The 15,422-nt window shown below is 35.3% G+C and overlaps 1 protein-coding gene across 1 annotated transcript; it reads right to left on the reverse strand.

The window, feature by feature from the left end:
• Positions 1 to 584: 584 nt before the first annotated feature.
• On the reverse strand, positions 585 to 15,422 carry LOC123558611 (major facilitator superfamily domain-containing protein 8-like). The gene is made up of 10 exons (XM_053544211.1): positions 15,026 to 15,422; positions 12,866 to 13,022; positions 11,755 to 11,998; positions 11,221 to 11,334; positions 6,368 to 6,562; positions 5,826 to 5,934; positions 5,223 to 5,357; positions 4,635 to 4,753; positions 3,434 to 3,936; positions 585 to 1,413 (listed from the first exon to the last, which is right to left on the reverse strand). The coding sequence occupies exons 1-10, from the start codon at positions 15,124 to 15,126 to the stop codon at positions 1,189 to 1,191; spliced, it is 1,902 nt and encodes a 633-aa protein (XP_053400186.1). The 5' UTR covers positions 15,127 to 15,422; the 3' UTR covers positions 585 to 1,188.

The following is a 15,422-nucleotide window of genomic DNA, read 5'->3' on the forward strand; positions in this document are numbered from 1 at the left end:
ACTGGTGACAGAGTGTACGTTACACTTAAGTTATTGTTGCCAAGCATTAAAATTCTAAACAAAATCTCATTTTACCTCTAACCTTGACGAAACCATGTAAAATTTCAATTTCTAATCTCATTATGGCTTCAGAGAAGGCAGGATGTTGTTTCTCTACAATGTACCAGGTTATTCCGTTGGCCGTATGCACAGTCTGTTCATCAGAAGTAGTGAAATACCCAACATCCTTCTCGCTCTCTAACACCGATTTGTTTTTAAGCGGAATTTTATTATTTCAGTTATATAGAATGTACCCATGATCTCAAAGGACCAGAAAATATACCAACACCGAGTCCATCCAACGGTAAACTGAGGTGTGGCGCGTTTGTAGTTGCACTTGCACGTTTGTGCTACCTTTCCAACGACATATTTTCTCTTTAATTGATGCAGCATGAACTCCTTATCCTTCTTCAAGTAATATGTGGGTGCATTTTGATCTGCAGATGTGTTTTTGTTTGCGTTTGTTTTTTTTGGTTCTACCAATTCTTCATTCATATTTTTATAATATTTTAATTACTAGGAACAATTCAGAAAATAAATCTATAACGAATGAAATTGGTCTTTATATCCCGGTGTAACGTATCAGAGTACAGTAACATGAACCATGTTTTAAAGTAACATTTCAATATTTAACTAACAGTAAACATGTAACAAAACAGTATGTGGTGTATCATTGTTCATACAGAATAAAACTAAGTGATACTGCGAAACAGATTTTCTTTCAGTGAAGTAGTTACCTTCGTGTCAGAGCAAATCAAATTTAACATCGGCAGGTGCTCATGTCTTACCTTAAACAAATGGAAAACTACACCGGGTCTAGATATACACATTCAATAGATAAAATGATATATTATCTACAGACATTAAGTGCAGCCATTCCAGCAATAAAATACGACTGAACAAAATATACATTAAGTATAACAGCTAATAAATATATTAATGAAGACACTTAATGCATTTGCAAGTGTAAAAAGTTTCTGCTATTCATTCATTTTGCAATAAGCATTTTAAATTTAAATAATTTAACCATTATTCTAATCAAATACAATTACATCACATATACACACTACAACATAAAAGACATATATGGTTCAAGCTAAAAGTATCAATGAGTATTTAGTTATGTACTTCTGAATGAGTTATTCGTGTTCAATTAGGCGGCTCTTCCACGATTATCACTGGTTGTCGTGCCGTTTTAAAAGGCACAAGTCTTTTAAAAAAGATGCCGAACCCAGCAATTGTTAGAATAATAATTCCAATTAAAGACACAAATGTCACTCTTGGTCCATAAGCGTCGTAGACTTGGCTCACAAATACAGGACCAAGTGTCCGAGCGAGGCTGCCAGCAGCCGTTAACCATCCCATCCAGATTCCCTGAAAAGAAAGCAATGAAAAGTAAATCGAGTACTTTTTCACGTTTGGAAAGTATACATTATCATTTAGATATTTTCTTTTTTATTTAATATAAGTGACTTGGATGAATGTGTTCAAAAATCAAGCTTTGAAAAGTAAATTCTGGTCTTGCGTTCTGTTGTTATTAAATACTTCGGTTTGAAGATGCTGAGATTATGGTCTTGGTAACAAATGCGCTTGATCCAAGAGGTATAATGACTTTCATTTAAATTCTTTCATTTGTGACAAACACTTAGCGAGAACGTAAATTATCCTGCTTTTGTATACAGAAAAAAAATCCTCTATCGTCCGAATAATTTACAATGTAAGACAATCATTTAAGTTTGCCACATGGAAAATGGAATTATACCAAATTTCAAAGAAATTTTCAATAAAGAATATTTTAGTAGAAATTTAGTGACAATCTTTATTTCTAAAATACTTCTATGATAAAAAGGTAGAACGTGAAGAAGGAAAATATCATTATTTCCTATTTGTTCTCTAGTAATCTTTTCGACGTATGCATACATATTTCTGTTCATTCCAGAAGAAATTGTTATTACGAATGGAACCAAAGGTACATATTTTTGTAATATTTATAGGTAGTCTTAAATTGTCTTTCCGACCAGTTATATTCTTATAGATATCAAAGGAATTTGTGATTATAACTGGGAATGGGACAAAATGTATCATGATTATGTATGACAATGATATTACTAATGACTGTTCAAAGGTTGTGTATCACTTCTGACCTTTATTTGTTCCTTTCTTCCTCGTTGACTTCATGTTGTAGTATCTCTTTGTATTTTATACATGTACTGCTATAGGGTTGCGGATTGAGGGGATGGGTGGGGGAATTGGTTTATTGGAACGTGGCCTTTCCCATTGGTTATCTATCCCCGCAGTTTTAGATTTCATTTTAGTTTTTTTCAAACCAATTTTCTTATCCCTTTGTTGCAACTGATAATAGTATCACATGTCATGTTATTTACAACTATTAAGAATGTTGCGATAAAATGTAACATGAAATGTGATCACAAGTGTACCAGGAGATACTGACATTTGTATAACCATACTCTTAGTATTGTCAAACTATTTTGTCATATGACCATCTAAATTTAGAAACTTTTTTCATTGATAATTATTGTAATGATTATGCATTGTCTATAGATAAAACAAATATAGTAAATATTTTAAAAATATTTTAATCACCGTAAATCAGGCAATGGAAAGCTGGTGTAAAAATATTATAGATATACCTTAAATCGTACTTACAGTACATCACTTGTAAATAAAATAGAATGAAAATATTTGGTGTTTTACAGTGGTTGTCATGAATTTTAGTAAAAGGTTTGATATAAAGATATATACGATTATATTTAAAATTATATTGAGGCAAGTCGTCCAACAAGGTGTTGTTTTGGTGTGTATATATCATGTCATTTGTAGTGTATTATATATATAAAGTGTAAATATATTTTAATAGGCAGACATATCACTTTTCAACTTCTACAGCTTCTTTACATGGCAAATGAATATATTAACCAATCTGACTACATTTCATCATCTGCACACGTCCACGTTTCAAAAACATCCATTAAAACTCATTTTTTTTGTATTGATATAGAATGGACGATACTTGGACAATGAATGAGCCGTGCCATGACAAAACCAACATAGTGGGTTTGCGACCAGCATGGATCCAGACCAGCCTGCGCATCCGCGCAGTCTGGTCAGGATCCATGCTGTTCGCTTTTAAAGCTTATTGCAATTAGAGAAACTGTTAGCGAACACCATGGATCCTGACCAGACTGCGCGGATGCGCAGGCTGGTCTGGATCCATGCTGGTCCCAAACCCACTATATTGATTTTCTCATGGCACGGCTCAAATTCTTATTTTGGCTCTTCACATGTTGCACGACTCAGCTTATTGAGATTCGGTATATGGGCAGTTTTCACAATAAAGCAAGTGCATATAAATCACGTATAACAGAATAATTACCTGAGGTTTTGGTCCCAGAATCTTTGAGTATATACTGTAAGACATTACATTACACGTCGGGTAGCCAACCGCAACGAAAAATGTCCCTAAAAAGAACTGCCACAAAAAGATGACCGGTGTGTACATACACCAGTCGTAGTAATACGGACAGCCAACTGCTTCCGGGCTAGAATGGTTTGACGTTTTCTCTGGCTTCATTGTTATTTCGTCAAACAAAAATTTGTTCACCGCCTGTTGATAAGTTAATTTCGTCGTGTCCATAGTCTCACCAGCACTTTTGTCATGGTTGTTATTCAAATCAAATACATTGTTGTTTGGGTTAAAATATTTAGCTACCACAGGAGAGTTATTTTTAACAAATGTGCTTATTTGTTCATCAGATGACTTAGAGAAAGGTTTATCGTATGGCAAATACAAGTCTAAATGGTTGTTATTGGTGGTAGCGTCTTGAAGATTATTCTCATGTAATGTGTTGTTAATGACGGTGTTATTTATTGTTGTTTCTGAAATATACAAAAACGATATTAAGTAAAGTAAGGAAAGAGATCATCTATAGTCAGATGGAGTTTGAGGATTGACAAGGCCTTAAACTGAGTTTCTCCTAAGAGACTCCTTATCATGCTGGACACGATTGATTCCGCCTATGCGACCAGTTTAGATCATGATCAGCCTGCACATCCGTGCAGTCTGCAGTGATCTGCACTGTTCGCCATTCAGCCAGTATCTTTTTGGTAAGCACCCCTTTAACAGTTAATGGTACTGTCGAAATTTAAAGATGGGTAGATCTAAGTCCATTATAGAAATTTAGCAGGGTAAGGATTAAGATGCATTATTGAAAGGGATTTTATGGGTCTTTTTAAATCTACTGTAGTAATTATGCTTTTCTCATGCTTAGAGGTAAAAACATTATTTATAGAAGCATTTAAAGAATAAAAAAAAAACTACTGGATCCCAGCTTTTTTTCTATAGAAAAATGCAATGTTACAGTCTAACAGAAACAATGATATCTTTAGGTCTGTTCAATTATAAAGTTTCAACGGTGGGCACTTCGCCTGACTAAGTATTTAGAAAAATGTAGGTCGTACGAAGGTCATCATATTGACCATCACACGTTTGAAAAATTTCATGTTTTACTACTTTTTAGTGTTGGGTCCAAATGCACAATGGTTACACATAACCTACAGCACCCAGAGATACTCACCTGCTATTTCCATCTCGGCGTATTGTATTTCTGGATATTGGTGACCCCAAGGCAGGTAAGTCACAAATCCAACAAGACACATTATGAAACCAAATAACAACAGATAACGCTCATTCACTCTGAAAACAATCAATATCAATAACACGTCATATTTCCAATCGCAAATTCAACGTCCAAATTGTGTTTTTTTCTTTAGAGGAATAAAAATTGATATGTTACAGAACTGACTGCTATCCTTATCCTTATCCTCGTGTTTTTGGGCTATGAGAGGAGTAATTAGTGTACGTGAAATTTACGAAAATGTAAAATGTCAAATTCACTAGTCCATAATATTCAAAACAATTCTGGTGTTTCTTTCGAATTAATCGGCTAAGGCCCAATGTGTGGTAGCAGAGAAGACCCACATACCTTTTGCAAGCCTGCTAAATAACTTAATTGCGTGAAAACGATCTGGATGAAATCGTCGTCTTTCCACAAGCCATTTGGCTTCCTCACACAACAACCCAAGCAAAGCTAGAACCCACAAATGTAAAATGTAAATAATATCAACTACGTTTAATATACTGGAAGTATCAGAGCAAAACTTACCTTGTTGAGAGCTTTTTGATTACAGCAAATACAAAGATTGATATAAATCCGGAAACGCCGAGCATTAAACCAATGAACAAGGTGGCTTCGGACTTCTTCCAAGCAAACATATGCATTGACATGGGTGTAGCTATTCTGTTTTAAAAGAGTAATGAATTGTTTGAGAAGACACAACGACAAGATGAAAACTTTATATGCTGATAATGGCAACAGCACAACGAAGAATGTCAGGAAATCGCTTCATCGCGTTTTAAAGCAATACTACACTACGTCAGACATATTATCACTACTTGGGAAGTAACCTAGTTATTTTGTTGCGGAGTAAAGCATTTCAAATATTTCTCAACAAAGTTTAAACTTATGATATAATAATTCATTGACGCTTTTAAACGGCGAATAGTATTTTAATTCAGTTTTCAAAATACAGGTATCGTATTGCTTCATTGCAAATTGAACTCTTTCAATGGCTTAAGTTCCTTCAAACACATTTTTGTTCTTAAATTTTACATATATTCACTTCTGTTGTTGAATAATTGAGTTGGTTACAGGTATTGAAAATAAAGCTTCGGTTATAAAATAGAAACAGAATAAAAAAATACATACGTTTCAAAAACTGCAAATATAAAGAGAACAGAGAAAAAGAGGACTATTGATGGGATGACGGCGAAATAATCTGGTGACATTGTAGACGCTTCTTCAGAGTTCTCATTGACTAAAATGTATGAAAATGACATCAAATCAATATATATGTGTTCGGTAGTATATAACAAATACAGGTTGTTCAAATTGTATAGGGTGTGTGTGTTTGGGGATGGAGGATTGAGGAGAGAACTGCTAAGTTCTAATATTAAGTGAGACATTATTTTAATGATTAGTGACATTATACCAATTAAGGGCACGTAATGAATAACCAATAAGGTCAACATCTCTTTATTTCGTGTATCTCATGTAATCTTATTCTGACATTTAAACTTGAAAAAGCTATAATATTCAATACATATTTGATCATTATCAAATAGAAATGCTTATTTGAGTTGTAAGAGTTATATCCATTCGCATTTTGTTTTGAAAAAATGCTTTCATTAAAGTCTTAATTACAGACTCTGAATATTAAAGAATGCAGATCCTACAGTTTGGAATTTTACCTGCAGACTGTATATTTATAGGCGAGAACTGATCATCACTGACAGTATGTTCTTTGAATACAAGTAGAAGTAGCACGATATTCACGGTACCAAGAAGAGCGCTGAAGAATCCTGTAGCTGTGTACATATCAAAGTGAAAGTACTCTGAGCGTACGGGTCCGGGGAACCCAATTGGTACCAATGCCGTTTGAATTACTGAAATATGCAAAAACATTGATAAACGAAGTATGTTAACATTATGTAATAACATGGAAAAATTAGAATAATTCTGAACCCGCTTTTTCAGTAGAAGAACAAGTAAGCAACAATAAATAAGTGTAACCTAAGGCTTAACTTATGTTAACTGTTAATAGTGTAGGCTTTAAGGCTGAAAATATAGCCAAATTGTGCACTTTTTAGAAGAGTTTTGATCTTTATCTAATACAATACTAATATCTATAACGGAACACTTTAGATGTAGAACCCACCTCTACCAAGCCTTTTATGGTAAATAATAAGTGTCAGAGTTATGCCCCTTGAAATCATTTATAAAAGGTATTAGTATACAACACCCACCATATACTTTTTTATGAAATACAAATTCCCAACATTTTATGCGAAGTGTATGTCGGAGGAAATTATTAATCAGTCTTGGGGCTAAAAATTGAAAAAGATATGCATATATGAGAGTTACGGCCCTTGAATTTGCAAAATTATAGAAAAATTGGACAACACTTATAATGGTACATTTAAAGTTTGATTTTTGAATAGTTTTGTTTAGCTATCTTTCAGAAAACGATGTTGTAAGTAGACATGTTGATTAGTTGTGAAGCCCGATTTTTATGCCCCCGTTCTAAGAAGGAGGAGTATATTGTTTTTCAGAAGTCGGTTTGTCTGTCTTTCGGTCTTTTAATATGTTGAACAATCGGTTTCCGGATGATAACTCAAGAACGCTTAAACATAGGATCATGAAATTTGATAGGGAAGTTGGTCATAACCAGCAAATTTAATTTTTTATTGATTTTGAGGTCAGTAGGTCAAAGGTCAAGGTCAGAGTGACCAGGAATAATTAAACCGTTTCTTGAAGATAATTTGGAAACGCTTGGTCCTAGAATCTTGAAACTTAAAAGAAAGGTCGGTCATGACTAGCAGATGACATTTATTGATTTTGAAGTCAGTAGGTCAAAGGGCAAGGTCACATTGAGGAAGAACAGGTCTACAGTTTCCAGATGATAACTCAAGAATGCTTGTGCATAGGATTATGAAAGTCGATAAGAAAGTTGGTCATGACCAGCAAATGATCTCTATCGATTTTTAGGTCACTTTGTCAATGGTTAAAGTCACTGTGACCCGGAACATTTAAACAGTTTCTGGACAATAACTTGGAAACGCTTAGACCTAGAATCACGAAACTTAATAGAAAGCTTGATCATGACCAGCAGATGACCACTACTAATACTGAGGTCAGTAGGTCAAAGGTCAAGGTCAAATTGACGAAGAACAGGTATACCGTTTCCAAATGATATCTCAAGGATGTTTTGGCATAGGATTTTGAAAGTTGATAAGGAGATTTGGCACGACCAGCAGATGATCTCTGTCGATGTTGAAATCAATAGGCCAAGATCACAGGGATCCAGAACAGTCAAGCAGTTTCTGGACGATGACTTGAGAATCCTTAGGCCTAGAATCACGAAACTTTATCGGTTGGCTGATCATGACCAATAGATGACTCATATTCATTTTGAGACCAGTAAGTCAAAGGTCAAGTTCACAGCGATCCGGAACAGTAGAAGCGTTTCCGAATGATTCTTGAGAACGCTTAGGATTAGAATCACGAAATTAACGAAACTTGATAGGGTGGTTGATCATGACCAGCGGATGACCCCTGTTGATTTTGAAATCAGTAGATCAAAGGTAAAACACTGACCTAGAACAGTTAAAATATTTTGTAAAATAACAAGAGAATGCTTTGGTCTAAAATCAGATTTGATCTAGAGGTCATTTATGACTGGTTAATGACCCTTTATTTCGATTTGAAGTCAGAACGTCAAACGTTCAGTGCACAATGACCCAAAAGGTTCTGTTCATTGTGCAGTTACTGAATGCATCAAGGGGTGGAGGGGGCATTTCATGTTCTACGAGCTTTTTTCAATATTTCAATCTGTCTGTCTGTCCGTCTCTGTACACTGTCTTTGGCTGTCAATGTCCCACACATATCAGATTCTTGCCTTCAGCACCGTTATTTCAGTTTTCTTTCCTTCAGAAATATCCAACAATTTGTTCTCAGGGCCAAGAACAAAAAACAAAGACAAATATCAAACAGGGAATGCCACGTACCAAAATCGCAGCCTCCCCAAAACGAAACCTACAGCACGCTGACGTGCACACCACAAACACACACACATATACACATACACGCGCACACACAAAAAGCCAACATGATGAGGACAAAACGAACAAACAAAGGAACACAGTGGGGCACCGCCTTGGAACGGTCAGTGGCAAAAGCACCACTGGGGAGCTTAAACCGGTTTATGGTGCACACCCAACCTCACTCTTACCCCCACACGGGACAGTGTAAATAAAAGTAATCCCCTCCAGGTGAAACTCTAACACACGTAATGGAAACAAAAAGGCATGACATGTAAAACATAAAAATGCTCGTGTATAAATATATAAAAAGCAAACATTTAGAACCAAAAACGTATGTACTCAATGCCTTTTCAGAAGACGGAGCAACAAGAGAAACACCCTTAAGGGCCCGACGAAACAGGCCAGAAGACAGATATCAAAACAGTTCAGTCCTAGTAGGATTTAAAAAAAGTTTAAACCTTCAGTTCAAGGTCATAAACAGAAACAACGCAAAGTATAAAATGTTTTGTTATAAATGAACATGTCAAAACCTCTTCTTCATACATGCATATATTGAGCTTAATATGAAAACGACTGTCATTGGGAATCTACAAAACGAGTCGTCAGGTGATAAGAGTGGGTGGGGTGGGGGGGGGGGAGGAGATTGGCCCTTGTATTTATTCACATTTCCATGTTCTTTATCTTTATATTGACACTTACCGGTGACCGTGGCACAGTGGTTAAGGCGTTCTCCGCGGGATCAGGAGGTCGAAGGGGGATGTTTGTCATGGGACTCGTTCCGAAAAGGCCGGTTCGTGAGCCACGAGCAAGTTAGATGAACGGTTACCGACTTCTATCCGCCCGGCCCTTCGCAAAGTGCTAGGAGTTGGGAGGCAGTTGGTACGTACAATAAGTGTGTCTCATAAACCCAAATTGGCTAGCCCTTTTAAAAGGGGTGACACGATAATAAGCAAGACCTTTACCCTTATCTTTTATAAAACAGACATGATTAAAACATCAGTGCCGTGACCAGCCCTGAAAAAACACGGAGGCAGAATTCTTTCGGAAAAAGAGTTGTAACATAGTTACATATTTGTATTGTAATGTGTGTATGAATTATTGTTTTGTAATTGATTTTATTTCCTTTTAATGTCCATTCAATGTACATGTATGTATTACATGTTTATTGCATTTCAATTTTGTCTTAAAGTTAAAGATGTAACCGGCAATTTGCCGGGTCACGAATTCTTTTTGCAATGTTGTAAACAACAGATGTTATATGTGTGCTACAACGCGTTCCTTGTTAACAGTTTCCTTGTATTTTTTATGCTTTATCACGTGCGTTTAAATTCATAATTCGTAACTTTAGTAATATGTTAATTCAGACGTGGTATATATGATGTCTATCTAATCAATATTCTAGCTAGTGCGTGATGTGTAATATCTGCCATGCCACCAAAGTAGATAAAAATTATAACTTAAATGCCAATCAAAAATGTTTTACTGCAAGTCCTTTGGACGAGATCTAATTGTGAGACCCCAAGATACAGTATATATATGCTATCAAAAGTTGTGTTGTAAAATTCGTTATCCTTTTTCTGTTTTGATTTTATATGAGTAAAAAGTAAGAATATAAGTTGTAGTAAACCTTGTAACTGAACTTGTTGTTAGCAACTATACAATTACGGGTGTGACTACGCTATAGTGTTTCATATATGGGCTTAGGTACAAACTACGATTTTACAGGTCATCAGTTAATTTGAACTTTTTTTTCTTCAGCCATAGAAATCACGCGGAGTTGTAGCATATGTTGTTAATGCAGGGTTACAGGGGCCCATCCTGAGATTTTGTTTGAAATTCTGCAAGACAAAATGGTGTATTTTTAGTTATTTCAGATAAAAAAATCTTAACAAACATTTTAGAAATGTACACACAACTCGTCTGCAATATTGGAGCTAAGTTCAGGTCTTGAAAAGTTTTGACACTATAGGCCTACAATACAATACAACTGTGTTAGTTTCAAGCGATTTCAGACAAAAATCTGAGCAAAATGTCACACTACTTGCTTACATAATTGGAGTTCACGTAGAGGGTTGTGTTCGGGGTCAAAGCTGTGCATTGTAAACAACCTTCGAAAAAAAAAAAGAAGAGGAAATAAGGTTAAAAAGTTTGCACTAGTCGCCTGCATAATTGGTATACTAGTAAAGATGGGATTTCAAGGGTCCTCCCCAAGAGTATTTTGATATTATAAAAGACAAAATGGTGCATTTTAAGACATCTCTGATAAAGAATTTGAGAGAATCAGGTTGAAATGTACACATTTCGCGGCTACATAACTAGAGTAGAAAAAAGGGAAGGGGTCCAGGGTCCTCCCCGCGAAATTTTAAATTTATAGAAGATAAATGGGACATCTTCAGTGAGTATGAACTTACGAAATACCAGTATGAAAATAGAATTCATTTTGTTTTTCAAGAAGAAGAATGTTAAAGGAATACAGCTTATTAAATGTTTTACTGACTTACATGGCCCAATAATGAAGCCGATTGCTTGACATGCAGACATGTTCGCCATAGCTGATGTTCTTTCTGACATCGTGGTCGCTCCTGACACATAGGATCTCACCACAGCCACATTACCTAAATGTATACACACGATATGAAGTTATGAAACAACCATTCATGGAACAAAGTGACCTTCGTGGCCGTGTGGTTAAGGCCGCTGGCTTCAAATCACTTGCCCCTCACCGATTAAGTTCGAGCCTCGTTTGGGCTATTGGATTCTCCATGGGATGTAGACATCCAGCTGGCTTACGGAAGGCTGATGGTTCTATCCAGATGCCTACCTGTGATAAATTAATGTATGGAGGGGCATCGGCGTTCTTCCTTCACCTTGAATAGCTGGAAAGTTGCCATATGACTACCCTATGTGTCGGTGTAAAGAATAACACGAAAGAAAAAAAAGTTGATGGAACTTTCTTAAAGGATAACGTAAAATTGTTAATCATTAAAGAGATCCCTTTAAAATCAGCTTAAAGCTAAAATAAAACTTTCACATACCTGCACCAAACCCAACAAATACTCTGGCCAACATGAGGTATATTTTTGCATTTTTATGAATACTCTCTAGATACATGTACAATACATTTGCTAAGACATTGATAATTAGCGAGACTATGATTGGTTCTCGTGTTTTCGATCGGAAATTCGACCACGCCCCGAAAAACGGAGATGCTGCAAGCTGCCCCACACTGTACGCTGCCACAACCCAACCAAGGAAGTTGGTACTGGCCTTCGGGTCTAGCTAAAAAAACGAATTATAATTATTTTACAGCAACTCGTACAGGTATCAGAAGAATGTCACCGACTGTATTAATTATCAAACACTGAAAATAAATTCGCAGCTTGAACTTCTCAAAATACCCTCATAAAATTTTTATAAGCTTTCAAGATTTAAACCAAGGTATTTGATATAGTTTGCAAATGTAAATAGATATAAGTCATGACATTTTTAAACTTAACAGATCTAAGATGTTTAGAAAGCTTACAATTAGCTCTATCCTTATTTTACCTGACACAAACTACTGGGGCCGTATTCATAAAGCATCTTAAGTATAAGTTTTGACTTAAGTTGAAGATTTTACTTAAGTTTGTGGTGATTTCAGCTTAAGTCTAAGTAAAAAACTTAAGTCCTATTAATAAAATAGCTTATTTAAGATACGTAAGACATGACTGAAGTCAGAAAACAAAACGGCGTCGTGAGTACGATTAAAGTGGTTTTTTTTTCAGATAAAAGGACTTTAAACACAATTTATTGTGCATGTTGTATCTGTCTGAAATTAGTGTTGTTTTTTTTTTCAGATAAAAGGCCTTTAAACACAGTTGTGCATGTTGTATCTGTCTGAAATTAATGTTTTTTTTTTTTTTTTTTTCGTCCACAATAAAAGCCAAGAATTACTTATTAAGTTGTTTTATGACTAACAAATATACTTAAGTAAAATAGATTTCTTACCCAAGTAATACTTAAGTAAATAATCAGTTTCTTATACTTATACTTAAGATGCTTTATGAATACGGCCCCTGGTATTTAAAGTAAGACTTATCTTATCAAATCAGATATCATTGTATTCTTCAAAGATTATCTAAAAGCTAGACAATATATCATACATACTATTTCAAGGTACGGGTACAGTGATGACATGCATATTGAAAATGAAACACTGCTAAGAAACATGGTCAGATACATAACACGAATGGACCGCCATCTTGATTTGTTTACTTCCGGTGGTTCTAGAATAACACTTTGTGTACCACTGATGCTATGTGTTCTAAAGCAAGAGAAAATAAAGATAAATGGTATCACTTTACTTTTAATATTAATAAGATTAGGTAAGCATGCATTCTTAAGCCACATATTCGTTCTATAGCTAACAAAAGCCATGTCAGACATGGCTAATCCCCACGCCGGGCATATTATAATTGAAGGATATGGTCCGCATAAGGGGTTTTAAGATGTGGAAGAAAGAATAAGTCAGTAGTGAGGTGGTTTACTGCTAAATTTTATTAATTTTCACGAACAGTATAGCTATGATGTTTTTCTATATGGCTACTGTAAAAAAGAAGGAATGGAAAGCTAACAGGGAACAAGAGTGCCAGAATGTCATAATATATGCCCGTCAAAGCAAATTTCTTTACTCTAGCAGCTGTATTTGCAAATGGAATGTTAATTTTGTGGTTGTTTAGTAATCATTGTAAATCTTTTGTTTTTTAAAGTCCACAAAAAAAACTCCTTACTAGGTAGAGATACCTTATATATAATAAAATTAATAAAATACACCTAAAACCCAGGAGAGTAACATCTATGTTGTACCACAGAAAAGTGGTCTTGTTTTTTCCCTAGGGTCAATTATAAAAATGTTACAATATAAGTTATTTATAGTAACAACTAAGGGAAGTTAATCTTTAAAAAAAAAAAAAAAAGAAAAGAAAAATGCAAGTCCACACAAAAATCTTGAAAAAATTGGATTTAGCATGCTTGATGTACTACAGAAAAGTGGTCTCGATTTTTCCCTACGACTAGTAATGAAACAGTTACAATAAAAAGCTATTTAAAGTAACAACAAAGGGAAGTAATTCTAAAGAAGGGAACTGCGCATGACACTTCGTCTCATGGTGGTGTATAATTGTGCCAAGTTACATCAAAATCCCTCCATGCATGAAGAAGAAATGCTTCGGACAGTCATTCTTGTATCTGACCTTTGGCCTCTAAGTGTGACATTGACCTTAGGCCTAGTGACCTGGATCTTGTGCATGACACTCCGTCTCGTGGTGGTGAACATTTGTGTCAAGTTATATCAAAATCCCTCTATGAATGAAGAAGAAATGCTCCGGACAAGGTTTTTATTCTTGTATCCTTTGACCTCTAAGTGTGACCTTGACCTCAGACCTAGGGACCTGGTTCTTGCGCACGACACTCCGCCTCGTGGTGGTAAACATTTGTGCCAAGATATATCAAAATCCCTCCATGCATAAAGAAGATATGCTCCGGACAATTTTTTTAAGAAAATATGATAAAGGGGAATAACTCAAAAAATAGGCAAGGTAGAGTTATTGTTCTTGCACACTACACTTCCTCCCAATGTGTTCTATCAGTGTATGAAGTTTGAAGAAAATCCCTCCAGTACTTTTGGGGTTATGCTCCAGACAAAATGTTTTAAGAAAATATGATAAAGAGGAATAACTCAAAAAATAGGCAAGGCAGACTTATTGTTCTTGCACACTGCACTTCCTCCCAATGTGTTCTATCAGTGTATGAAGTTTGAAGAAAATCCCTCCATTACTTTTGGAGTTATGCTCCGGACAAAATTTTTTAAGAAAATATGATAAAGGGGAATAACTCAAAAAATGTCAAGGTAGAGTTATTGTTCTTGCACACTGCACTTCCTCCCAATGTGTTCTATCAGTGTATGAAGTTTGAAGAAAATCCCTCCAGTACTTTTGGAGTTATGCTCCGGACAAAGATCGTTGCGGACGCACGGACGGACGGACGGACGGACGCACGCACGCATGGACGGACGGATAGCATTTCTAATATCCCCTTCGCCTTTGGCGGGGGGATAAAAAGAAATTGTATAAGAAGTTTAACCTGAAAACAGCGCTGTGCAAGTGGTACAAACGAAAAAAAATAAAATTTACTAAAATCTATTGCGTACTTCAACAACAAAGGACTAATGTACGTTTAACTATACGACTCTGACTATTAAAAATAAAACTTTTACTTTAAAGTTTAATTGTAAATTAGTCAAATAAATTCATAAAACATCATAAATACCTGGCTGAGATTCCTGGTGGAATGGTTCGGAGCAATTTACTTTCTTCGTCATCATCATCATCATCGTAGTAATAAGAGTTTCCTGTTCTCTTTGATCCCATAATGCCCCCTTGACTTCCGGTACCACTTTTCGATATGTTTTAACTTTATTTTAAGTTACTTAATATTTGAAACTGTTAATTCAATACAATAGTATGATTAAACTGTGAAAAATAACTTACGTTTATCAAAAAGCTTTATGAAAATATATTCATGTTTAACAGCATAATTAATAGCAATATATCTATTTCAAAGTTAACAATGTATACATTCCGGTATATGATAAAATATCTCAACTGTTACATAGAGGTTATCTCAGTTTCTGTGTATTGTAATTTTGTATTTATCTGCATGAGTT

This window comes from Mercenaria mercenaria, chromosome 5 (genome assembly GCF_021730395.1).
Source record: "Mercenaria mercenaria strain notata chromosome 5, MADL_Memer_1, whole genome shotgun sequence".
Lineage (NCBI taxonomy): Eukaryota > Metazoa > Mollusca > Bivalvia > Venerida > Veneridae > Mercenaria > Mercenaria mercenaria.

Coding starts and splice junctions, on each gene's coding strand:
- LOC123558611 (XM_053544211.1), bottom strand. CDS start 15,126: ATGGGATCAAAGAGAACAGGAAACTCTTATTACTACGATGATGATGAT. Junction 4,754..5,222: donor ATCAAAAAGCTCTCAACAAG/GTAAGTTTTGCT, acceptor GATTGTTTTCAG/AGTGAATGAGCGTTATCTGT. Junction 3,937..4,634: donor CGCCGAGATGGAAATAGCAG/GTGAGTATCTCT, acceptor TGTATATTTCAG/AAACAACAATAAATAACACC.